Genomic DNA, 27,953 nt, shown 5'->3' on the forward strand with positions numbered 1-27,953 from the left:
GCTTCACCAAAATGCAGGTTAGATCAGATACAAAGATGTCAAATATCTTCAAACACACAACAGAGTTTTCCAACTCTTGACTGAAACTAGATGCTTTCCAGTCTAAGAGAAGGAAGGAGGCTGGAGGTGTCTGACCTGTGCACTGCAGGCCTGATGTTGACTGTCAGGATACACTAACCCATCAGCAGCAGTCTGCTCTCAGAACAGAAAGGTGTCAGTGAGCAGGTGATTGATGAAGTGTTTGCCTCCAACTTCATCTTCCACATTTGGAGCTGCAGTCAGTTCTGCTCCTCTGTTTCAGCAGCTGTTTCCCAGACAACAGCATCTTTCTGTCTTTGTTTTGTTTTTTAAATCTCAGGCTCTGTTTTATGTAATCTGCACAGTGTGTCTGTTGCTGGGCAAAGAGAATTGGAAAGGATGTTTCTTTTTTTTTTTTAAATGTTTCTCTCGTTCCCTGCTTAGCTGTTGGGCAGCAGCGTCTGCTGGCCACAGGGAGGCGCTGTTGTCAGAGAAATAGCAAGTCAGATGAATTCTGGGGGCATTGAGTTCATACAAGGTTCATACACAGAGGAGAGAGAAGACAGACAAAACAGAGAGCCAGACATCCTCATTTTGAAGAGGATGAAATATTCTTAAACAACACCAGTGACATATTTATATACTACATACTACATTATATACAGAACATGTTGTGACATTCTCTGCATTATATTATATAAATGTTACCTAATCAACATCCGGACGATGGAATATGTTATAGGTAAATAATGTAATATTATTTACCTATAACATTGCAAAAAGTCTTATAAAACACTGCACACACAGTGATATCAATAATACAGCTCTCTCATAACATGCATAATGTGCAGAAACTGTTGCGCAAACCACACCTAATTTTTAAAATTGACTGTCATTTGAGAGTAGACTCCTGCCAGCAGGTAGAAACCCTGTCTGCCTGTAAGAACAGGGCTGGAATACAATTGCAATTCATGTACCAACTGAACACAAAGGCTGGTTCTGGCTGGCCTCTGGGTGCACTGTAAAAACCTTTAACTGATGCATTCTGATCACATTTGTTGAGTGTCATCACATTGTCTTCACTTAGACTTTTCTCTTTCATTTTAAACGTGTTTTTGGCGAAGAAGGTGTAACTATATCTGTAGCAGCAGTGATAGAAGCTGGAAAGGTGTTTCATTGCTTCTTTAGCCTCGAACACAAATGACTCTTTACGAAAGGTGAGAGATGCTTCAGTCTGACTAAGTTTTTCTCAGCATGTTATCTTTTCCCATCTTTTTCACATTTTTCATTGACCACGGGAAGTTTTCTAACATTTCTACCATAATATTTTCATAGAATCATAAAGATATCAAAATACAATAACACAGAGCAGTAATACACTTGAAATTAAATTAAATCCATGGTTTCTGGTGGTTATGTTTTTCATATCTATGGATTTTTACACACAGCTCTTCTTTTGTCTCTGAGGTCTTTTGTTATCTGTTTCAAAAATCACAAGAGCCTGTGAATTCAGGCCAACAGGGTTTTGATTGCTGAATACATTAGTGGAACTAGATTTTCATGAACATTAATGGCAAGAGGAGAAAGGTTAAATGCTCCAGCACCTTCAGTTTCATCCACAGGTTAGTACCTTTTCCTCTGTTTGTCCTGAGACTGAGCACTGTGCAGTTTTCAAGCACCACCCTACTTTACATTTATGCAGTAAACACACCCTCGATCCTGGCAGGCTATACCGGAGATGAAAACAATAACGTGGCTTGCTGGAGGGCATCTGGGCAGAGGCTGTTTAGGTAATACAGGTTCAGCTTATTCCTGATTTTAATATTAAATGTGCTACAGTGACGAACCTGGTGTTCCAGCTTCACCCCCCACCTCCTCAACATGCTGATGTAGCTGCTACTCACCTTCTTCATATAGCTGTCATACACACACACACAGTTTCCTCTGATGGGTGCAGAGTGAGGAACCAGCTGCACATTAAAACACAGACAGCGTTTGCTCATGTTTGACACGTCCGAGCACAGAACTGCAGACACAAACACACACGATGGAGACAGAAAAAAGAGGAAGCAGTCAGAGGATTCATTTGATTCTTTCTCTACAACTGTTTGCTTACTGTGTATATACAGATATAGGTAAAGCTTTTAAAACGACGCAGCAGCTTCTTATCCTAATGAAGACAACATATATTCATTTGCAAACCTTTACTGTAATAGTAAAGATGTTTAAATTTCCTGACCCCAGCTAATAACTGCCTCTAATAGGATAGACAAACCACATATAAATATACATCATAAAAACATCATAGAGTTCATAGTAGAATCATCTCTTTATTAATACCATATGGTTTAGTTGTGGTGTAAGTCCAGTAGTGTCCCCTGTGCATTAGGTAAGCTAGAATATACAATGGTAGTCATTATTTGGGGTATTGAAAAGATTTCCCCATCCCCAAGAGGAGGTAACTGGTGTGTAGTCCTCTGTTGAGGCAATGATCTGAGCTCTGAGTTGGCTGATGCACAGAGATTCCTTCAATCTTGTTATGCTTATAATAATTATAGCCTAATAATAATAATACATGAGAAGAGGGCAAGTTATTTTAAACCTAGACTCTGAGGACTATGGAGATTTATATTGTTGGTTCATGAATGTAACCCCTATAATCACTGTCAGCAGTTTTTATTGGAATTACTTCTTTGATAGAAAGTAGTTCCAGTGGAGAACTGCACAGGGATTAAAGTAGAAATTTCAGTGACAAGTACAGCTAAACCTCAGCACACATATGGCTAGAACATATAGATGTAGATATAGAAAATAATGCTGTATTTATGTTAAAGGAAATAACAGATCATGCTGAATGGTCCTTGTGGTGAGATGGTTTTGTTAACTGCTGTTTGCAAAGTCAAGAATGAACTTCGGCCTCTATTTTTATGTCAACATAAAATTCATGGAAATTTGAACATCTGCAATTCCATGACAACAGGGCATTATTGTGAGGAAGATTGTGGGGTATGATTGAAAGCTCCAGAGCATTTACTAAACAGAGACACCAATCAGATAGATTTGCAATAGCCAGTAGTGAATAAAACAGTGTATTTGTGGTCACCACGGGAACTGTAAAAAATATGAAAATATTATATATTTATCTGTGAATAGCAGGCAGCAACTTTCAAGTCCTGTTTTATGTGTTTTTGTATTTGTTTTTGTGCATTCTGGCACCAAGAAAAACTGTCCACTTTGAAGGTGTGGATTGATGGCAGTGAGTGTGTTTGGAGCAGAGATTAAACAGCATTGTTGCTCTTGTCTGGTTGAACCAGGTCACTTACATCGTTGTTGTACTTCAGACAGCGTCCTCCACACTACTGTTTTTACTATTTTTATTTTGTCACTTTGTTTAGTCAAACGTGAATCATACGTTACTGGCTGACTGGACACAGAAATGACTCTCATCCTGTGGATTAAACAACAGTCTGAAGCAGTTGTTTGTTAGTTGTGAACAACAGTTATCAAATACTTGTTTCTGATTGGCTGAGTTGGTAAAATCATATAATACACAAACAACTTAGCCAAAGTTTTAGTGCTAAGGGTATGTTAATCTCCTGGTATACATAGCAACAGAGCTTTATGTTGTGTTAACATATAATGACCAAACTTGATCTGAACTGACAAAGTTTATAGAATGGACAATAATTTCATTACATCATGCTTAGTTGCACATTGTTAAGCGGATATGACAAAACCTATATATATATATATATATATATATATGGACACCTTGTTGTGTATTATCACTTACATATGTACACTGGCTTCTAGTCAGTTTTTGTAAAGTTAGTTGATGTTACATTCTAATGGTTTTGAAGCCGCATTATACAAAACATTAAATTACAACACACTCTTAGTTTAGTATTCCAGCATTTCATAGTCTTGTAAAGTGAAGATACTTAAACAACCACAGAATTATAAAAAGTTTTCTTTAAAAAAAGCATATGATACATCCCACAATTTCCAATATAATTTAAGTGAATTATGTACCAGTAAAATACTTACTGGTTCTTACTGGTACTCACATGTATGCACAGTGGAAGAAAAATGGACTATGGGGAACAAGGAAGTACCAATTTGGCATTTTAGAGGAAAGAGAACTAAATTATACCCTAAGTATTTTTGTAAATACTGGGTACTTATAGGGTAGAGTACTGGGAAATAAAACTGGAGGTTGGGAAAAATTATGTTAACACGCTGCAATCCTGCAGAACCTATAAAGTACTGGAGGGGTGGAGGGGTTGGGGGGGGGGGTCAGTAAGGTAATGAACAGGACTTTGGGAAAATCTCTCAAAAATTCAGATGGAAGGGTGATTGAAGAAGATATAAAATATATGGATTACATTCCCAAAATGACGGCAGGGATACTCACCATTGCTGCAGTTCAGTTAGTACTGTACCCATTACCCATAGGTACCCATACTATTTATGAAGATACTTAGAGTATAATGTATTTCTTCTTTCCTCTAAAATGTCCAATGTCACTCCCTTGTTCCACAGTCTTGTTTTCTTCCACTGTATCTACACTTAAGTACCAGTAAGTATTTTATTAGTACTGCAAATTGTAGGCTGTATTATAGAGTATAACCAAAATGGGTTAATTAAAAATGCTGACACCTCACTATTCTTTAGTCAGTTCTCATGTGTAATAACAACAACACTTTTGCTAAGATTTGACAAGCTCTTTAGAGAAGAAGAACAGATTTTGACCTGAATTGACACACAGTATGATGTAAAATTAAGTGGAAAAAAGGGTCAGAAAGGAAAACAGTTCACACAAACACACTGACATCCAGAGGGGATTGAACCCTGCAGTGTTAGTTATAAACAGAGCCACTCTGGCCTGTCTGAGTGTACTTTCCAGGTCTTGAGTAAAATGTAGATGTCTATACAGCCTGAAATCCTTGAAATATCCCTGCTATAGATAACTCATGAAAGCAGGGCACACCCAGTGGGCGATACTTTGATGTCTGTGGGTCGTCCCCCTCCATCACCTTCAAAGGAAAGACTCACTCAAGAGTACAGACCAAAGTTTTAGGGCAGTGCACCACATTTTCCAAACCCACAACTTGACGTGATACAGCAGTTTATGCCTGGAAGTCTTAACATACAGCATGAGAATGTTTTTCAGATGGACTAGCTACTGTTGACTCAGCTATATAAAGAAATTTATGTCATCTGATGTATTTATGTTGAACTTTGGCTGTTGTTGTTACTAGTCTATTATGCTCATTATTTTGTTATTATTCTGTTCTGTTATTGAATGTTTGCAATTTTGCTTTTAAGGAGGATAATGTTGCAATGGAATGAAATTTAAAGAACCCCCCCCCCCCCCCCCGGCATGTTTTAAGATGTTTAAAAATACTCTACTTTGACTAATAATTTGTGTCTTAAATAGTTTTGGCACAAAAAAGTCCAATTACCTTGTTAAAAGTACAAAGTACAAATTACTCCCTCTCCCTTTTCCCCTTCATCTTTATGCACATATTGTTTGTTTTAAAAGTTTAACTGCTGGACACAAGATGTCTCCTACTTCACTGAAAGTCCATTCTCAGTGTGTGTGTGTGTGCACTGGATTTTCCAAATTTCCACATCACGCTTCACCAGGATTGGCTTCAAAACCCATTGTGATGTCACAAATCATGCTCAGAGCTAGTCGCCTTAACCTCAGATTCAAGGTGAGCACAGAGAAACTTTCCACCTTCAGCAGATGAATGTGAAAATAGCCTTCAAGTGTCAAACTCTGCACACACATTATCCTGCACAGCATAAAATGTCCAAGTAGTAATAAGGGGTACTTTAATACAGTTTTGTTAAATAATATACAGTAGATATGTTTGGGGAGGGTTAATAGAGTTGCTGATTAATACAAAATTGTTGTAATATATAAAAAGTGTAGTTTAATATTACAGTGATTCCTGCTTGAGCAGCTACTTTGTCAGAAATACAACAGCAGAGCAACTGGTGTCTGTTTACAGTGCAACCATATAGTGTCAAAAATCGGGTTCAATTTTATGAAAATCTTTCGACTCTTCTTGAGTGTACTTCCCAAGTGTCCTGCAAAAGTGTCCATTCCTGCAAAACAGCACATGGGAAAGTTATGTTTTCACATGCAAAATATGATATTTCACACTTTATATCCGATAACCACATGTGCCTATTTGTGAATTCATCACATATGAAACTTTCATTTCATATGTGTGTGAAATTGATATAATTGATTCCAGATGCTGTTGATTCCAGTGGCCTATTTATAGAAGCCATTGCATATTTGTCTTCATAAAAATCAAAATAATGCATCCAACTTATTTAGATCACTGAAAACTTTAACACATCATTATGATGTCTTATTAAAATATTATTATATAAAGACTGGTTTAATGAAACTTTAAAACTGCCAAGTATAAAGTATAAAGCCCTAGTGATCTTTATTCAAATAATATCTGCATTAGCCATCAAGGACCGAGTCTGGTATTTGTACTGTTGGATGACATTGAGTTGTTGGAATTAACATTCATATCTGTCAACACACAAATCAACAACTTGGAAACCAGAGTGCTGAGATCACCCTCACATGATATGTTGTCAGCATGTGGCACTTGTTCTTGATTCAAGTGTAGTGTGAGAGCAACACCAACTCAGCCTCACATCAAAATGACTAACAGCTATGTTGGTCCACAGCGCAAAACCTATTAGTCTCTCAATAACGGCTCTAAAATTGTGAGATGCCTGTTTTTTGTTGGGGTTTTTTGGCCTATTTGTGATCGAGGACACTTTTGTGTTTTTGTGTTGAGAAATGTTAAAGATATCATTAAAAGAAAACCTTAACACGGTGACAGTGAGGAAAATACTTGCAGGCGGGTCTTCCAGTCAGCCAATCACAAAGCTTCAAATTCTGGATTTCAAAATCAATTCATCCCTGGGGCGCTCTAAAATCTATGTTTTTTATTGAAAGAACATCATCAAACAGTTACATAAAATAACACAAATAACATAACAGCTCAGATAACTACAGAGCATGTAACTTCCTGGTTTCAGCGATACAGCAGCAGTGTACATAGCCAATACCATAGCAACGATAGAAAGCCTGAAAAAATCTCACGTTAAACTAACATCAAACTAAACATCATATACATTCACTGAATGAAGATTATGAAAATAAAATGCACATTTGTCACTGGAAATGTTATCAAAATGCATTTTAATGCCGAAACTATCCTAAAATATTGCATTTTCCACTGAGAATAAAAGGAATGGCAGCCATTTTTTTGGTTTATTTTCGCAGACAGAAACTGGACTGTCATGTGACGTGGATGCAGGCCAATAGTAAAGAATAGGCCAAAAAAAATATAGGCATCTCACAATTTTGCAGCTGTTATTGTGAAACTAATGTTTTGTGCTGTGGACCAATGTAGCTATTACACATTTTGATGTGACACTGGGTTGGCTACACACACTCAAGCAGGGCAGCTGACAGGTCAGAGCGATGGCAGGAAGATATAAGTCTGGATATCATACCCTCCAACCAACAGTAGAGTAGTGAAAGCAGTACTGAAATATTAATCACTGTTTCCATTTCACATGCTCTAATTGCCCTGTATCTATCTGACGGAGAGACGTAGGCAGAGATGCAAACAAAGACTGAGAGAGGAAGAGACGTGGAGGGAGAACAAGAATAGTTAATGTAAATTCATCGTTAAACATTAAATTAATTAAGCAAAGAAAGAGAGTGCCTGTCAGATACATATTTGCATTTACGATTCATATATTTCATTATATCACTAGATTTATACATTTATTTGGTGGAAACACAAGCAGGAATATTGATTTATGTCCTAAGTTTAGCTGCTGTGACTCCAGCTTGTCATGTTCAGTGTGTCTCCTCCATGAAGCTGGATTTCTACTTGATGCAAGAAGTTAACAAATGCTGTAGGTTCGGCATAGGTTTTGATTTAATCTATAGCATGCACCACCGCAACACTAGATGGAGCCTGTCTTCAATGCTTAATACTGTCTTGACCCAAGGCTGATTACCAACCGAGCAAAGCGGGCAACTACCCGGTTGTGTTTTATTAAATTCCACACACAATACTGAGGGTGGTATTACTCCATCATAGCATCATAAGGGTACTGTAAGGCTGCAACCAACAATTATTGTCATTATCAATAGGTCTGACAATTATCTTCTTTAACTGATTGATTGTTCAGTGTACAAAATATCAGGAAGTAGTGAAAAAGGTCGATCATTATTCTCTGAAGCCCAAGTTAACATATTCAGATGACTTCTTTTGTCTGACTAACAGTCAAAAACACAAAGATGTTGAGTTTACTTTCATAGAAAATCATGAATATTAGCAAATATGGTATCACTGGTATCAGGGAATTTTGAACATTTCTGTGTTGAAAAATGACTTAAACAAAAATTATCAAAATAGTTGCCAATTTTCTGTCAGTTGACTAACCAATTAATCATCCAATCATTTCAGCTCTGGAGTACTACAATGTATAATAGGGGTCAACAGGGGCCCAACAACAAATTTTTGCCCCGGTGTCCCATAAAAGCTTAATCCAGCCATGCTCTTTAACAATCTCCACTTGCATTGGAAATTTGAGGGTGGATAGAAAAGCTGCTGAAGCTGATCAATCACAGTTCTTGTGGTTTCTACGTGATAGGCTATTTCTGTAGCGCAAGCCCTGAGGAAGAGCGCCGAGCTGTGAAGCCAATCTGACATAGTGGCTGAACCATGTAATTACAACTTCTGAGTCTTTCACGAGATGCACACTGACCCAGAAAGCATATTTCCTGCACACAATCATGGAAAAGGCTATAAAACGGTAAATACATTTCTTTGAGCATCACAACCCCTGCGACATGATTCGTTTTATTATCAGAATTTGATCCATTTGGTCCAATAATATTTGAAAAGTCTAGAAGAGCTGCATGATTAAATTATTTTATCCTCATTCAGGTGAACGAGGAGTCAACCAGAAGTTAGCCAGCTCATCCAGCAGAAGTCACTAGTGAGCATGCTCTATGGGCCCAAAAATCAGGACATCAGAATATCCGGGTAATTTCTTTACAGCAGGAAGTTGGCTTCATGCGCCACTGAGCAACTTTCATAGGAATGAATGGGGCGCCATCTTTGAGTCCGGTATCCAGTTCTCCTTAACACATCCATGGTGTAGCCTCTGTAGCATGGAAAACTGGATACTGCATTCAAAGATGGTGCGCATTCATTCCTATGAAAGTGGCAGATGAAGCCAAAAAAAGTCTGCCATGTTTCTGCAGTCTTTGCCGCGCTTCTGCGTTTTTGGGTCCATCAAGCATGTTCACCAAAGTCTTTCTCCAGCCGACTGTTCAGAGCATGTGCGCCCCAGACTTCAGCTGGCCGAGCCGGCTGACTTCCAGTTGGCTCCTTGTTCATTTGAACAGGATAAAATAATTTAATCATGTGGCTCTTTTAGACTTTCCAAATGTTATTGGACTGAATGGATCCAATTCTGATAGTTGTTATCCTCAGAAAATTTATTCACCATTTTACAGCTGCTCATTTTTCCAATAATCGAGTATGGTGAATAGGCATTTTGGGCCAGTGCGCATCATGTGACGGACTCAGACATTGTAATTACACAATTTGACCACTATGTCAGATTAACTTCACAGCCCAGTGCCGGTCCTGGGGGCTTGTTTGTAGCCCTGATGAGTAATTGTATTTTTGAAGGGGTTACTAATGGTGTAGCCTGCAGTGTAGTTATGGTGACATGTGAAAGTTAAATAGCTATGACCTCAATGCACAACTAACCCTACAAATCATTTTTATAGGGTAAAGTTTTAAAGTGTTCTAAGAGGCTGAGGATTGGTAAATATACAGTTACCGCTTTGGGGGTGAGGGGCCAATCAAATGTGTTTAGGGCCCCAAAATGTCTTGGGCTGTCCCTGTCAGAGAGAGAGAGAGAGAGAGAGAGAGAGAGAGAGAGAGAGAGAGAGAGAGAGAGAGAGAGAGAGAGAGAGAGAGAGAGAGAAGGGGCAGGGGATGGAGAGAGAGGAGCCTTTTCAGCCTCTTTATCAAACCTAAAGCCCTCAAATAGAAATGCCAAAAAAGCTAACAACAATGACAAATGGTTTGACAATGACTGTAAAAACCTCAGAAAGCAATTAAGGAACTTATCAAACCAAAAACATGGAGACCCAGACAACCAGAACATATGTCTTCACTATGGTGAAACATAAGAACAGTATAAAATACAGTAAGGAAAAAAATCCATATAAACAAACAACTACTGGGAAAATTGGAACACTCTAAACAAACAAAAACATGAGGATCTCCCCATCCGAAATGGAGATGTATGGGTAAACCACTTCTTCAGTCTCTTTGGTACAATAGAGAAGAATAAACAGCAAAAACACATACAAGATAAGCCACAAAGTTTAGAGTCAACCATGAACCAGAACCAGAACCCGTTAAACTCCCTAATTATACTAAAAGAACTACAAGACAAAATAAAATCACTTGAAACCAAGAAGGCCTGCTGGTGTTGACGGCATCCTAAATCAAATGATAAAACTCACAGACCTCAAATTCCAGTTGGCGATACTAAAACTCTTTAACATCGTCCTTAGCTCTGGGATCTTCCCCAATATTTGGAACCAAGGTCTGACAACGCCACAAAAGTGAGAGAGACAAATTCAACCCCAATAACTACTGTGGGATCTGTGTCAACAGTAACCTTGGAAAAACCCTCTGTATGATCATAAACACAGACTCATACAACTCCTTACTGAAAATGATGTCCTGAGCAAATCCCAAATTGGCTTTTTACCAAATGATTGCACAACAGACCAAATCTTCACCCTCAGCACCCTAACTGACAACCAAATAAACAAAGACAAAAACAAATTATTCTCCAGATTTGTTGATTTAAAAAAAAAAAAAAAAGCCTTTGATTCAATTTGGCACGAGGGTCTGGTGGAGGGTCTTGTCCTGCACTTTTTAACCACCTGCCAACTGTACCAAGACATCAGAGACATACACTACCCACAGATTACAATCTCCCAAAAAGACTTTAAAAACATGGCTAATAACAAAAAAACTTCCATATCTGCTGGGCGAAATACAGCAATGTATAAACACAGCAGCAAGATTTATGAGCTGTTGTGACTGGAAAAGGGCGTCCAGTGGAAAACAACCACCATTAAGACTGTCAGTCACCTGTGTATTCCTGCACTGGCCATTTGCACTGTGCTGACCTCTGTCCATAGACATATATACTGTACATACATACAGAACAAATATCTTGAAATACATTCATTTATAAGAACAACATGTGACAGAGTTTATATAGTTCACACTTATGTGTATTTATATTTTTAATTACAAGTCTACAAAATCACAATTCTTCTGTTTATGTACTTTTTTTGTTTTTATTTCACACTTGTTTTGGCAATGTAAACGTCTGTTTCCCATGCCAATAAAGCTCTTTGAATTGAATTGAGAGAGAGAGAGAGGGAGAGAGAGAGAGGCAGAGAGAGAGAGGCAGAGAGAGAGACGTATAGAAACACACAGAGAGAGGGGCAGAGAGAGAGAGAGAGAGGGAGAGAGAGGGGCAGAGAGAGGCAGAGCGAGAGAGAGAAAGAGAGAGACCCATAGAAACACAGAGAGAGAGGGGCAGAGAGAGAGAGAGAGAGAGGCAGAGAGAGAGAGGCAGAGAGAGAGACGTATAGAAACACACAGAGAGGCAGAGAGAGAGAGGGAGAGAGAGGGGCAGAGAGAGAGGCAGAGCGAGAGAGAGAAAGAGAGAGACCCATAGAAACAGAGAGAGAGAGAGGCAGAGAGAGAGAGAGAGAGAGAGGGGCAGAGAAGAGAGAGAGAGAGAGAGGGGCAGAGAGAGAGAGAGAGAGAGGGGCAGAGAGAGAGAGGCAGGGTTTCGGCACTCGGTCGGTATGTAGCAGCAGCGGAGCTTCTGTCTGGGATTACAAAGAGAGAAAAACGCGCCTTGATTGAAAATATCAGCACCGGGATTAAAAAATAAAACCACCCGACGATGAGACACGCACCGTCAGCTTGAAGGAGACTAAAAACACGCCTTTATTCCGCTGATTTATCCCCGTTTTTTTACAAAAATGGCGAACGACTCTCCGGCCAAAAGTCTGGTGGATATAGACCTGGCATCCCTGCGGGTGAGTGTGTGTCACAGACATTTCCAGAGTGCATTTCATCTTTTTACACTCACAAATAACAACACAGTCATGTAGTAAGCAAAGCAGTTGTTGACACAGCCCTGCGGAGGCTCTTCTTTGTCTAATATCCGCTGGCATGGGAGGCCAGTAAACCGGGCGCAGCCGGCTCCTGCATCGAACATACCCGATTGTAATTAAAACAGGGAATTGATTAATCGGGCGTTTTCATATTTGTTTGTTTTGATACTTGTCAATACAGGATCCTGCTGGGATTTTCGAGTTGGTGGAAGTGGTCGGAAATGGCACCTATGGACAAGTCTACAAGGTTGGTTTGAGCCTCCATCTCTCTCTCTCTCCCTCTCTCTCTCTCTCTCTCTGAATGTATATATATGTGTGTGTGTGTGTATGTGTGTGTGTTAAAGCTCCAGCCGAGAGAACAAACGGGCGGAAACTGGAGCACAAACATGCATTTATGTATTTTTCCCCTCTCACGGTCTCAGGAACACGTTGATTATAACACGTCCCCTCCCCTCCTTGACTCGGGACCGGTGCGGTCTGGACTGGATTATCTCTCTGATAGCATTTTGCCCTCTCACTGCTTCACATCCATTCATTATTTTTTTTTCATTCTAGCGATGCAACCATCCTCCCTTTACACCTATTTTGGTCCCAGTGAGGTCCCTCCTCCCTCCTCCTCCTCCTCCTCCTCGCATCCACACCCCAGTAAAACATTCCTTGCACACTGCACGCCTTGCATTGCACTGATCAAGACAACCCCATCCGTGCATGACAGCCTTCACCACGCTGACCGACTTGTGCGCCATTGGGTGGGCGGTGTTTCATTGCGCATTTGTGAACACACCATTGCCTAGCAGGCTTTTTTTTTTTTTTGCTGGAGTGGTTCTGTGCTGCATTAATGGGGATAGGCCTGTTCATCCCAACACGCACATTGTGGAAAAGGCAATTGATGGAGATCTGGTGCTTTGGCGGCCCAGATTTCCCCCCATCAGAGCCGAGCAGCGACATCATCCTGCTGTTGCTCGGTAGAAATGAGAGCAGAGGAAAGAGGAGCACTGGTTTCTACTCAGTTGTGTCACTTTGAAATGAGTCACATGCAGCGCTCCCTTGAGAGGAAATGCACATTTTGTTGTTGTGCGTGATGCCTGCTGAACCACGGTGTTTCTGCAGTTCACCAGAGCTTTTACTGTTTCTGAACACTGGTGTCTGCAGCAGGAAAATAAATTTGTTTGGAATGATGTCATATTACTGTCATGAGGGATGGAAGATTCCCAGGGTTAAGACTTACAAGCTGTCAGATAAATCTACTCGCAGACAGTTGTGTGCCGCAAACTGCAAGTCAAAGCTGTGTCCAGCTGTGATTGACTCTCGTTTGCTTTTTCCTGTAAGATTAACCGATTTCCTATCTTTTTTCTACTGTGTTGCATTGCAGTGTTGCAGCTAGATAATGTTTGAACACCAAGACTTGCGGTTAGCTTTGTGATTAACCACAAATGTCTGCATGTAGGATAACTCAGGAAACCAAATCGCCATGGTTACTTATACATATTGAATGAATAATATTCCAATATTGACCTGTGGTGTAGTACAGTCAGCAATTACCAAAACAAACAGTAAGTTATGTTTGAATTATGGACTAAGCTTTCATAAAAAAGAGATTCTCAGTCATACTAAACACTTGGATGTCGATGTTAGCTGTGCGTACGTACTGCTAAACACATCAACTTCCATATGACATTGAACGCTGCATTAGTGTAGCAGAGCCAGAGGAGAATGTGTCACCTCCTGATGAGAATACACACCTGGAGACAGGATTGTGGAAATGAATGACTAAGCTCAACGCTCAGGCTTTCTCTCCAGTCTCTGTAAATGACGGCGTTTTATTTCTTATATCAAACCTCACAAGGTAAAAAAAAAAAAAAAAGGTGAATGAAAGTTGAGATAATAAGGTTATACTCTTAAGAATAGAATCAACTTTATTTATGAAAAGCATTGTATAACAGCTGATTTAACAGTTTTTGATATAGTTTCTGATTTCAGCCTTTCAACCTGTGATAGCTTCCATGTGCTAGCACTGAGATATGCTCTTCAGGCTCTGACATACTCGAACAAGGTAGCGCAAAAAAAAAAAGTGTGAACATATTTTTCCAATTTTATTGAATTTGCTGTGATATGAAACAGAGAACAGCAGCAAATCATCACAGTTGAGATGATGGAACCAGACATTTGTGCTTGATAAGTAGCATAATGTACATGAGGAGCCATTTTGGGCCTCAGATTTGAGAAAACACAGTGAGGGCTGTCACTCAACCTCAATGGCTACATCATAATGAGGTCATGAGATGTTTGGGAGACACTCAGCTGAAAGCTTTCTGTCTTTCTGTGATGTAATAATCAAGAATTAGAATACATGTTCCAGGAGTTTGTTCAGGAATGTGTTGACACCTAAACTTTTGGCATTGACTCTCTGGCATGTTTCGGGGGTTAACAGGCTTTATTTTTACACATGTACAATATGGCGTCAGAACGGTCTCAAGGACTACTGTATCTCTGCCTCTGAGGATTACACAAGTGACCGGGAGCGTTCAGTGATTCAGTGAGTCGAGTGTCACTTTGAATCAGATTGTATGGTCATGGACAATGAGGCCGGCCCCGAGGCGAGCCTCTGCGGACGCCCGCTCCGTCGTTACCTCGTGTGTACAATGAAATGTCTCCTGATAATTAAGCAGAGTGGGTGCCATGTGCTGAGTTGGGTCATATCTTTCTAGGTTGGGAGAAATTCAGTCTGGATTTGCTTTTGAGTTTTTTTTTTCTTTCATTTGTGTTTTTTTTCTGTTTTTGTGGCTTCGGGGAGGACGGTGGCTGCTGTAAACGTTTCATTAAAGTGGGGGGGGGGGGGGGGGGGGACAAGTGGTTGTGGAAATGCTCAGATGAACTAGAGCACAAATTAACCTTGACATTTTGAGTTTAGTTCCTCAGGATTCGGTGAATCACAACCACGTGTGCCATGCGAGTTTGAGTGAGGATGAACCCAGCTCTTTTTTGTCTGCGCTGCCTGCCTCACAAACATCTGACCCAAAAACGTGTGTGTGTGTGTGTGTGTTTGGGTCTGCACATGTGCACTTGATCCTCAACACTTAGCGATTGGTTGGGCTTCCCAGGCCAGCGAATAGCTTGCTAGAGTGTGACTGACTGAAGGCCGGTTGCAGCTGTGCGCACCGACAACAGCTGTTGGAATGGAAAAATAAAATAGAGGGGAGAGAGAGAGAGAGAGAAGAGAAGAGAGAGAGAGAGAGACGCAGAGCAAAGAGGAAATAAGAAAGAGAGAGAAGCACTTATTCTTTAATCACCAATGTGTTTTTGTTCACTGGCTAAAAAGGGGCGGTAGGACCTGAATAAAACCCCGATAATCAATATGACTGAAAAAAGATGCAAACTGAGAGTACAGAGGTCAGAGGTCACAATGTTTCTGTTTCTGGGAGGTAAAGGGGACTAATTAAATCAGAGCTTAAGAAAGAGGCAGACAGAATTTTTAAAACTCTAGGGCAAGACCACACTCAGTATGGGGCCGGGAATCCCCCTCTCTGAGGAAATGGTTTAACCCATTTATGACTTGCTGAGCTTTTGACTGGCAGAGCTTCACTTCCTTCATGCCACAGCTGTAATCGTTTGAGCCTCACTGACACACGCTACCGTCGAGTTCATAAAATGTCTTAAGATAAGCAAAGACATCAAACCTTTATATTTTTATTCCTTAAACAGAGTGAATATGGGGTCGCTTTTCTCGGACTGTTGTGGGTTTTCGGTGAGGGCATGTTTGTGAGGAAGTAGTGAAACGGCGGAAGTCATCAGTGCAGTGAAGAGAAGTTGGTGGCTATGCTGTATTTAGCAGATTAGAAACCACAGCCCGGTTCCTGTCGCTCTCTTATGTATCTTTATGTAGTGTTTCATCAGTTGGGAAAGCATGACACTGCGGTGTAGATGACGTCACAGTTAAGATGCTGGTAATTTACGTAGATCTTATTACCGTTTAAATTATTATTGTGATGCTCAAGAATACAGAATATCAGTTTAAGCTATCATAAGGCTGCAACCAATGATCATTTTTAATCAACAATTCATCTGACAGTTGTTTTTTTGATAGTTAAATTCAACATTTAATCTATAAAATGTAAGAAAATAGTCAAAAATACCCATCACTGTTTCCCAGAGTCCAAGGTGACGTCTTCACATAGCTTGTTTTGTCCAACTAACGTCCAAAACCAAAAAATATTCAGTTTACAATAAAATAAAACAGAGAAAAGTGGCAAAGCCTCACATTTGAGAAACTGCATCCAGAGAAATTTTTGCATTTTCCCTCGAAAAATGACTCAAATGATTAAATCATTATGCATATTGTTGATTTCCTGTATTAAACTCTAAATATATATACTTGTATACGCTCCATTTACCGTTCTGCTACACAATTAAATGTGTGTATTTTCACGTGAGAGTCAGTAAAACTGAACAAAATGAGCTTTATTCATAAGACACTAAACACCGGACAAAGAAACTCTACTTTATCTCTGTCTTTAAATGAATAATGACGATAAAATGTGCAAAACAGTCAGATTGTACTGCAGGTGATCTAAGCTATCTTGTGTAGGGAGAAACCTTTAACACAACAGAGGTGGAACTTGGGTTTGCAATGCAAATATGGAGTGTCTCACTCATGCACTGTATTGTAATCTTATTTCCCTAACCTGTCATTTCAGCACTATGGGAAGATTTCTCTGGAGCCTTGCTGTAGTGTACCAGGCAAACACGTGTCAGATATGATGAAGACCACTGAGAGGTTCCCTTTAAAGCAAATGTTAGTCCTGTTTACCTTTCAGATCGGAGGACTTAAAGCATCAGCAGCAGGGTCCACATTCTCATTTTTACTCACATCCATGCTGTTGATTCTAGGTACAAACTGACTATAGGTTTACCAGTATTCATCAGCTGGTATTCCATCCTTAGATTGGTGTTGGTCATTCACCTGCCAGTAAGAATGCTGTTGATCCAGGGTTATATGGGACATGGGAAATCCTACTACTATAGTTTGTTTCATGGTTTGTAGACGAGGCCTCCTGATTGGCAGGAAGTAAAACAGCCTGTTTCAGACAGAGGCTGAACTGAGGGGCTGTGTGACGGGCCAGTATAAGATAAATATGGAGTTATTGAACTGTAAATCATGCAGAGATATTCCAGTAGAGCCTCAGAATATAAATATAAACCTGGAAATGTGCAGAGTATCTTCTTTTAATGTTTTTGTTGAGTTCACATGGAGCCAGTGAAGAGAAGTAAGAGCGGGTGTGATATGATAGATTTGATTAACAGCCTGTCAGCAGTATTTTGTATCCGCAGGAAACTTTTTTTGTAGGGTTGCAACTAATGATATTTTTCATTATCAATGAATCTATCGCTCTTCAAAAATGTTTCAAATTGCAATCCAAAACCCTGTAGATATTTAATGTACCGACCAACCAACAAATCATCACATTAATGGAGCTGGAAACAGGAAAGTAATATAAAAAACACTCAAAGCAGTTTGACTTCCACTGCTTCTCTGAAATCTGACTTTACAACAGGAAAGATGCGTGTTTTTTTTCTGGTGTTGCTGATAAAGTGCAGCTGGGTGTGGCTCCCCAGCACCAGCCTGTCATCAGCAGGGCAGGGCAGCATCACTGCATGTCCCACAGAGGAAGTGTGCCGCATCACTTCACTGAACGCCTGCATGTCAAAGTGCACGCGCTTCTGTAAGTCCATGTCCCGAACTGAAGAAGGGAACATATCGCTGGTGATGTTTCATGTTCATGTGCAAGTTAACAGTCCACACACAGGACAAATCTACTCTTTGGCTATGTTGGTTTATTAGGACAATAACGGCCTTGTATTAAACAGGATATTTCTACAGAAAAGTCTGTTAAATTCTCAATGACATTATTAAATGATTTATCTATTACTTCATTTAACCAAAACAATAGTGAAAAATCCCCCACGGCAGTTTTCTAGAATCCAAGATTCTATCCTCAAATATTTTGTCTGACCAACAGTCCAAAAAAACCCAAATATCCCATTTGTCAATGATTTAAAACAGAGAAAAGTAATAAATCCTCACATTTGAGAGGCTGAAGCCAGACAGAGATTGGTATTTGAATGAATAACCGGTTGTCAAAACTGCTGTTGATTCATTTCCAGTTGACCAACTTGTCAGCTAATGGTTTCAGCTCTGGCGTCTACCATCTTGATGAGAGCAACACTCGGGGCGGGAAGTGCTGGATATTTCTATACATTTATATTTAAATATATCAACCAGAATCATCGGCTATCAGCTGCTTTAACAGAAAAATATATCAGAAAATATTCATATAGTCATCAGAGGCTGAACATTTCACACTTTGAATTTCTATTGTTTTCTACTTAACCCACTTCTATCAGGAAGCTATTTATAGGGCAGCCCTTGCTCTGTAAAGTGGAGGAACTACAAAGCTGTCAGAAGGAATAGACTCATGCAAAGCTGGCTCACCGACCTTCCGGCTATTCAAACTGGAATGTTAGTCGTGTCTGCTGTGACCTTTCATAGCACAGGAAGTGCAGCACGGCCACGACCAACAGCAGCAGCAGCAGCAGCAGCAGCAGCAGCAGCAGCAGCGGTAGCGGTAAAGCAAGCTGTGTCTCCACTGGGAACTTTTCTTTACAGTCAAAACTACTGTTATCTACTGTGACCTTTCCAAACAGAAGAAGTGGAAGCTCTGCCGCTGATAGCAGCAGCAGGAACTTGACTGTGTCACGATTTACGATGGAGAAGTCGTGCTTGCTTTGTGTGCCCGACTATTGTTTTCCATGTTGATGGACAAATACTGCTTTTTTTTTTTGGTGAATAACTGTTTAATCTTTTCGTCTAAAGGTTCACCACAAGTGCAAAAATATCCGTCACAACAGCTTGGAGTGATAAAAGGTGGAAACATTTCAAATTTGTTCAATGAATGAGTGTTTCCTGGAACAAAAACTCCTTTTTATGGTATTTTACAGTCATAGCCTACATGTTCCTGAAAGCATGAGGAACTTAGCTTGTTGCTAGCGCTCACAGGATCATTTGCTTGAAGTGCAAATGCACTTATCTTGATTACATTGCTAGATAATCATTAATCCTATTCAGTAATCTCAATGAGCTGAATAAGAAAAGTTTCAGTTTTAGCATGAAATGTATCTGTAGCTTTGGGTGGTTGACAGAGAGAGACACTGACATCATTAACTGTAAAGAATACCGCAGCAACGTTGAAACACTGATGATATATTGGGTGCAAACACAAGTCGCATCATGTAGTAATTATAGAAGTGATAATACACAGATTTTTAAATGATACACCGTGGTGACATTCTTGGTACCTCTGTTAATGAGTCTGTTAGCAGTGAGCTGCTCTGCCTGCTAGCTACAGCTAAGCTAAAAATAAGACACACAGCCTGAGACAGTATCTGGGTCACGTTCTTTGATGCTCACTGTGTGGAGCGATGCAGTGACTGTACCGCTGCTGCTGCTGCTGCTAGTGAGTCTCAGTGGATACATTCACATCATCAGCAAGGGGGGAAGTTTCTCTCTGCTCATTGAAAATCTGATTTGTAAGGGATGGACCTACGAGCAGGATTTGTGACATCAAAAGTAGCTTGGAACCAATCCTGGTCTGATATAAAACTTATACAAGTGTGATGTGGAAACTAGAAGCCTCCAGTGCACAAACAGTGAGAATGGACTTTATGGTGAAGTAGGATCTTGTGTCCAGCAGTTAAACTTATGAGATGAAATATATTTGCATATTGATAGATTCTGGATATTTTTAATGAGGAATGAGTAGATGTAATTGAGTGGTAATTATACTTTTCTGTGGAAAATCCATGTCAGACACACATTATTGTTCCAAGCAGAGTATTTTGAACCTGGCACTATGTCTTAATAAATGTCTGGAGGGGATATTAATAGTATATGAAGTCTGTGAAAGTGAGAACTCTATTAACTGAGGACTCTCTCACCGTGTCTCCATTATCACCTGTTCAACGTCCTGCAGCTTAACACCTGCTAACCTGCTCTGGTTGCAACACGCCTTCATTCTCTGTATTTGACTTCCTGGATTTCTGCTTTATTAGCCAGAAGTCAGCAGGGTGTGAAAGCACAGACAAGAGAGGCTGTTACAAAAATCACAACGGTGCAAGTTCACACTGACGGCCTTTAGCTCGCTCAGCTGCAGAGACACCGTGTTAAAACACTCAGGCCCTGTGCTGAGCCTGGATGAAGATGGAAAAAGATGTTCCTCCTCTTCTTTGGCCACTGAGAGCCCATCCTCTATGTGGAATGCGAGGGTCAGGCTGCATCCACAAGAGGAGAAAGAGGGCGATTAGGAAGGGGAGGAAAAAGGTTTAGGTAATGAGGACAGATTCAAGAGGAGGAGGAGGAGGAAGAGAAAAGCAGAAGAGGAAGGTCTGTCGTTCTCCTCAGCCCGGGTCACGTGTCTCTGTGGGGATGGGAGTAAGGAGGAGGTCGGGGTGGGGTGTTGTTGATGTTGATGGAAGGCACCGTGGCGGCTACAGTATTATCCCTCAGCGTGAGACAGCACATGCTGAGAGGAAGAGGAGGAAGTGATAAAGAGCGAGAGATATTAACAATCATAGTAGCCGCTCTTCATTTTCCCCTCTTTATACACATCCTTCCTCAGATTTTCATGTCATTAGTTACTATTTGGTCTGTGTGACAAAAAAGAGCCTCTTTGAAGACATTATCTTGCTCTCTGGGAAATTGTGATGGATATTTTTTGCATTACTGACCAAGCGAATGTTATTTGCAACCCACATGACATGAATGTGGCATTATCAACCTCTCTTTGCCTTTTAACTTTGTATTATCACTGCAGTAATTCTGATGACAGCAGGAATATATTCTCAGACTTAAAACGACTTTGTCCCAATGACACGTCTTTTTTTAAAAACTCATCATAATCAACAAAATGCCCTTTCGTACTGTTTTGGTCGGGTGTCCGCCGGCTCCCTGCGAGGACTGTTATATAATACAGCTACAGTATGTGTTGATGTGCCGGCGGGTGAAGCAGTGGATGCATACAGACAGTGTGAAGCGGCTTCTTGTTGTAGCAAGAGAGCGTTTCTCTCTTTCTCTCTGTCTCTGATGTGGGAAGTGTCGCTGAGACATTTTCACAAAGGAAGAAGAAACCAAATAGAGATTTTCTGTTGTGAACTAGCACACTGTGGTTGATGGGGCTGGCAGTCAAATTTCAGTCCTTTTTTAGTACCGACTGAAATATATTCAAAACATGGAGTATTTAAAAAGTACAGAAAGCTGGCACTGAATGTCTGCTCAGATTTGTTTGCTTATTGTTTGATCTGAGCCCTGATTTAAATAAAAATCCTGCCAATTTTAAATTGTAATTTATTTAGTCAAAATATGTTTATTTCTCAAAGTAAGGTATAGAATAAGTGTCACTTTGTCATTGAAACTGTTTTTTCTCACCAGTTCATGTTTTCAGTCCCACAGACCAATCAGACCACAGTATTTAAGATCAGTCACACTGATCATCTGCACATCTGTGGTGAACTTTACATTTCTTTTAAATGACACTCCCTTTTCCTTTATGAGCGATGTCACAACCTGTGTTATAATTTCATTCCAGTATCTCAACCTGCCTGTCGAGTGATCGCTATCTACTTCTTCTTTCTCTCCGGCTTCCTTTTATCTTCTTTCTCATTTGTTTCTCTCTCTTCGTCTTCTTTTTGTTCCGCGACTTTTTTGTATTATAAACGCATCACAAACTCTCAAATATTCCAAGACTGCTTAGACTCCAGATAGTCATGTCAGTTGTATGATGAATTATTTTTTCCTTCTGCTCAAATTTGACTCATGTCAGTCCAGTTTATACATCAGTGAGTAAACCAATGTCTGAACTCTGCCCGGCTTTGAGGTTTGATTCGTACTCTGCTCTATATTCATGCACCTAATCTCATGGATCTGCTTCTCTTGGCCTACATTGTGTTGTGTTACTCTCTGTATCGTTTGGAGTTAAACTATGAGCTTCAGTGGCTCTCATTGTACATCTCTCTGGATAAGCTTAAATGCCTGAAATGTAATTTGAAAGCTGAGGTCGTGGGGTTGTATCTCTGAGTGAAGAGGCTATTGTATCACTGTGAAAGAAGATTTGCTGTTTATTAGGCTGATTATGTCTCTCGTTATGGACAGACATCCCTTTGTGTTCGCCCTGGTGTCTCTCGCTGCTGTCGCACTGACGAGCTGAGAAGACACATGAATGCAGGTTTTTTAAGATCCGAGCTTCACACAAGAGCATAAAGTTTCTGTAATTAATAATGGTATTTTGCATGTGTTTTATAAGTCATGCTTTCATAACTGCTGACAAGCCACAACCTTTAAATACTCAATGTCCATGTGACCAAAACTAAAGTCCAGATGGAGAAGCAGCAGGAAAACCTGACTCAGTCTCTGGAAAATAGTGAAAAAGAACACATAAATCTGGTGTTTCACAATTAAATCGTACTTTTTAATGTCAGGGTAACAAATGAGGATGATTTTTGTGGACAGAAATACCTTTTTAGCAGCTAAACGCTCCGTTATGTTTGCTAGCTTGTCGCTAACTTTGTCTGGTTGTCGTTTGGTGCTGGTCAAGTAGTGTACGGTGGGTTTATCACAGACAAAAACGTTGTTATGGGAACAGTGAGAAGTAGAACAATAAAGTTGCAGGATGTAAAACCAAAACAATAAGCCTCATAATCATCCCCTGGCTCCTCTTGTTAACATAACATTTTAAGTGTGGTGATAAAAAAACAAGAAAAATGTCCTAAAGATGTGTTTTTTTTTTTTAATGTGGTTCATTGTCTGTCATCTGCAGGCACTTGTACTTTAAACCAGATGGCAATCGGTAAATTAAATGTGAGTAGAAGCTGCACACTGAAGTAATAAAGCAGGAACTGTTGGAATTTGCTAAATGAGGACAGTATAAAGAGTGCAGGACTGTGTAGACGCTGGAAGATTTGAGGAGTAACTTCACTCAAAGTTGAAAATATGTTTCATCTGGATTGATTTCCTCAAACAGTCTCTTACAATAGTGATATCATAACATTTAACAACATAGTTAGAAATGTATTTGTCGCAGGAAGAGTGAAGCTCCAGCAGAAGCAAAGATTTTTACCAATTGTTTTTCCGAAGATAAATGCTATCAAGATGAAAAGTCTTTCAGCTAAATGGTCATGGGTCATGAGTATACACACACACACACACACACACATAAACATCATATTTCCAAGGTCAGTGCATCAGTCACGCATGTCCAGTGTTTCTAGATGGGTTTCATGCCTCACTCTTTCTTCCCAGGGCTCCACCCTTATTGATTTTCCACAGCGCTAGCTAGCGTCTCGTACAACAGCCCCTTCATTCTGTTATCTGTGACCTGCTCCTGCCTGATAAAACCTACTGAAAGCCTCTCTGTTTAGAGCCAAAATGGCTGCCACCTGGGCGCCGCGTGTCGGGAGTGGTGGTGGTGGTGGTGCTGGGGGGGTCGGGGTTGGGAAGTGGTTTAAAGATGTTCACACAAGTAAAACGGTACTTACAAGTGATGTCATTTGAAAACATGCCAGCATGATTTTATATGGCTTAAAACATGACTGGAGGGGAAGTTTGACACAAGTGCAGTTACTGTGTGTATGTGTCCTACACCGGGTGGTAACTGGGCTCTGCAACATGTTGCCATACAGTCATAAACAAGTACATATCATCACATTTAGTGACTGTTGTGAATTGCGGCTTTAAGTAAGAAACCTGTTGAGCAGTCCTTTGCTTTAAGCTCAGACAGGCAACTCATTTTCAAAAAGCTACTCTGTAGTCAGGAGTGGGATATCCACTGTGGTGGAGTCACAGCTTTATAGCAGAGGCTCTCGCTTTTTGTTGGGCAGGAAGGCTGAGGAGAGTAATGTGTTTCTATCATAGATGAGACTTGGCAATAAATCACTATTATTGTTTATTAACTTTCATTGGAATTATATTGTGATCATACAGTCTGCTGCCCAATTACTGATTTTAATATGAGGCTGCAACTAATAATGATTTTCATAATCAATTAATATAGTGATTATTTGCCTGATTGAACATAAAGTCTGTCTATATAAGATCAGAAAACAGTTATAATGCACATTACAACCCACAGTGATGTCATTAGATGTCATCAATTTACTGTACTGTTAAGACCAGGAAAAGTAGCTAATTTTAACCTTAAATGAGAAATCAAGCAAATCAATTGGACCAATTAGTTGACAAATGGTTGCAGCTGTATTCTGAATAAAATCACTGACAGCAATCTGTGGTGTCAGTGATTTTTTTTAGTAATTTCAAGATGCTTTTTTAAGTGTGTTAAAGTCTATTCATGTTATATTATCTGTATGTAAATAAAAAAAAAATCACAGCAATGTTGATGAAACGTGATGTGACGATGCAAATTTGTGACATCACAACTAGTCAGGCCTGTTGAGGTCTAACCTACAGTGCAGCCAGTTTGTTCATACAACACAAAAGTTGGCTAAAAATGGTTTGTTGAGTCTGACGCAGCATGAAAAAGGGGATTAACTACCCCGGCCCACTGTGCTTACAGTTTTTTTTTGTGGGGAAGGTAAGCACTGCTAGATCATCTGTGTTTTAGAGGTTATAGATGTGTTCTTCAGACACTGTTTTGGGGAAGAAATCATTTCCTCTCCAGGGTTGAGACAAATCCTTGGCTGGGCCTTGGTCCCAGTGAATCTGGCTCTGTCTAAGCGCTGGACTAGTACGACTGAATAAGAAGTAGACTAACTGGCTTGCCAGATAAAGGCGCAACACAGAGTCCCTCCTGTTGGCTTATTACAGCCCCTCCCCCTCCGCACACACACACACACACACCCGCACGCACACACACACACGCCAACTAACTCTCAGCGTCTGGTCGAGGCTCTTAATGACAGTTGTTGGCCTGTCTGAGCTTCTGCGGTTTAAACGGGTGGACGTGGTGGACTGTGTGTGTGTTTGTCTGTGTGTGTGTGTGTGTAGTGTTGGGGGGGGGGGGTTACTGTATGGGTGGCCATCTGGAGCGGGAAAACAAAGCTGCTATTGGATTGGGGGGCCTGTTTGTCCTGGGTACAGGCTTAAAGAAGTCCTGGACAGCAGGTTTCTGAAGTGAGGGAGAAGTTTAGTTCAAAGTTAAGATTCGGAATTTAGTTCTTTCGAGGAAGGAAGGGTACGGTCAGTGAGCCTGCCATACACCTGCACCTCTCATTTGTCTTTCAAACTAAAAAAAAAGTCATGGCAGCTGTTCTGGATGTGTGGCCAAGTTCCTTCTAACAATCCACAGAGATCAGTGTGTGGGTAGAGCTGAGGTGAGAAAGCAGGTCGTGCTGTTGCAGAATCCTGCTCGTTTTTCATCATGTTGAGCTAAAATACTTCTTCTCGAGGCATGGAGTTGTGTCATCATCTAAATGTCAGCAATAGTTTCAGTATCTATCAGAGTCCTTCTATCTTCATTCAGACTTCTTCATCTTGTAATGAAAACTGAACTTACATGACGTAGTCTGGTTGTTTGAGGCTACCAAAATGTCCCCAAGAAGCACTTCAATGGAAATTTCAGATAGTGCTGCAGCTAAAGATTCTTTTCATAGATTTATCTGTTGATTTTCCTGAGAATCTCAAAAAAATCTAGAAAATTGCATTTCTTAGAGCCCAAGGTAATATCTTCAGATTTCTTGTTTTGGCCAATTAACAACAACTTATAATGAAATAAAACAGAAAAGCAGCAAATCCTCAAATTTTAGAGGCTGGGACACTTAAAGTATGTTGTTGCTGAGTGATTAATTGACTAATCAGCATATTACTTTGCAGTTGATGCACAACTCAGGCCTGAATGGAGAATGAATTTGTCATTTTCACACGTTAAAGTTCCATGTTCCAGTTTTAAACTGTTTTTATTGAACACCTCTGGATTGTATCACGTTGTTGTGGAGCAGGTAGGGATTTAATCATTTCTTCTTCTGATAAATCTTTATAGAACTAAAACTACAAATCTGAACTCTTTCATTCATTTTCCCTCTTGCCGTCCTCTTTCTTTCATTGTCTACCTCTTTCTTCATCATACCCCTACACACACACAGACACACACACAGACACACACACACACACACTTGTTGCCGTAGCGATAATAAATCCTGTTTTTCTTTCATGGAGCTCTGTAGCTTCTTTCAGCTCTGCACACAGCGAGGCAGCTGGCTGGGACGACTGACAGCCTCATTAGCTTTTGTTTTCATCCGCTTCAAAACACTGTGAGCCGGTCTGAGCTGTCACCTGACCACGAACCCTGCCGCACGATTGGCCCAAAGCGATGAGCCTCAGCCAGCTGACCAGAACCCAGGCTTCTGATTGGGCTAGAGTTTCTCAAAGCACTTCCTCCTGTAGCCGGGCAGACTCTCTGTGTAAACTCCCATGAGAAGTGAAGAGGTTGAAAACACATATAGGCTGCAGCTAAGAAGAAGACAGTCATAACTTAAAGTACCATTCGGAGCCTCTGTTATAGTTATACAACCATACAGTTGAATATTAAGCTTCGTTCCTGTTGGGGGGGGAATGATCAGTATATGAGGAGATAAAAACAGCTGATTTCTTTTCTGACTCTGCTTTAATTGATGTTGAAATGAAAAAGAGTGACCGACAGTCGTTCAGCTCCAATGAAAACCTGAAAATAATCGAAACTGAACCTGGCATACGGAAAAGCTCATGAATGCAGGCGGTGTTGTCGTGACTCTGTTTCCAGGCAGAGACAACATCTCAGAGGATGCTCAGGCAGGGAGGGAGAAGCAGCTGCCACTGAGTTTGAGCTGGTAAAGGAACAGTCCGACATTCTTGGAAATGCCCCATTTGCCGTCAAGCGAAGATCGATATGGGTTTCGTTTCTGTGCTTCCAGTTCAAAGATACAGTAGGTCCAGTGTTGCCAAGCTTAGCACAAAGACTGGAAGTAGAGGGGGGAAGCTGCTAGCATCAAACAAGCATGTTTCCTTAAATGTTGAATTGTTTCTTCAGCTATAGTTGGTGCTTGTTTATTTGACACAGGTAGATACACAGATTGATTGGGTCCAAATTGGAAATTGGGGAAAGAAAAACCTATAAACACAACTGAAATGTGTCCATAGTGTCAAGAATTGTCAAAAAAGAGAAAATTGGCAAAAGCATTTTCAGCTCTTTCTTACATATTCCATTAATATTTGATTCTTTCATTAAAAGTCAACATAAAGGAAATGAAAAGGAATAAAAAAAAAAAAAAAAGAAACTGAAGTATCACATTGTCAGCAGTACACTCTCTTCTCTTGTATTGTATGTGTGATCATGGCTGGCACAGTCTGTGTAGAAGCTTGTTTTTTGTTGTTGTGGGCGCCGGGTGCTTGTTGCTGTGCCCAGAGCATGTTGTCAGCAGCTGGTACACGGGTCACATTAGGGTCAGGCCTCACAGTGATGCCCGCCCACCGCTGTTTGCTTACCAGCCTTTGTGCCCCCCCTCCACCCATCATCCTCTGTCCCTGTGGTTGCCTTGGACACAGGTTTGGAAAGTGTTTAGCAGTCTGACTCTGGGCTTGAAATAGGGAAGGGATCTAGCA

The 27,953-nt window shown here is 40.4% G+C and overlaps 1 protein-coding gene across 11 annotated transcripts in view; it reads left to right on the plus strand.

Moving 5' to 3' along the window:
• The first annotated feature begins 11,899 nt into the window (after positions 1–11,899).
• Positions 11,900–27,953, plus strand: part of map4k4 (mitogen-activated protein kinase kinase kinase kinase 4) — a 95,401-nt gene continuing 79,347 nt past the window's right edge. For 5 of the 11 annotated variants that reach the window (XM_044364960.1, XM_044364961.1, XM_044364966.1 and 2 more), the window contains exons 1-2: positions 11,932–12,238; positions 12,498–12,563. In XM_044364960.1, coding sequence (XP_044220895.1) covers positions 12,182–12,238; positions 12,498–12,563 — 123 coding nt within the window. In that variant the 5' untranslated portion in view covers positions 11,932–12,181. Of the gene's footprint in view, positions 12,239–12,497; positions 12,564–27,953 lie in introns of all 11 variants that reach the window. The other 6 variants (XM_044364964.1, XM_044364968.1, XM_044364958.1 and 3 more) reach the window with 5 other exon arrangements.

The sequence above is a fragment of the Thunnus albacares genome, chromosome 11 (assembly GCF_914725855.1).
Source record: "Thunnus albacares chromosome 11, fThuAlb1.1, whole genome shotgun sequence".
Classification (NCBI taxonomy): domain Eukaryota; kingdom Metazoa; phylum Chordata; class Actinopteri; order Scombriformes; family Scombridae; genus Thunnus; species Thunnus albacares.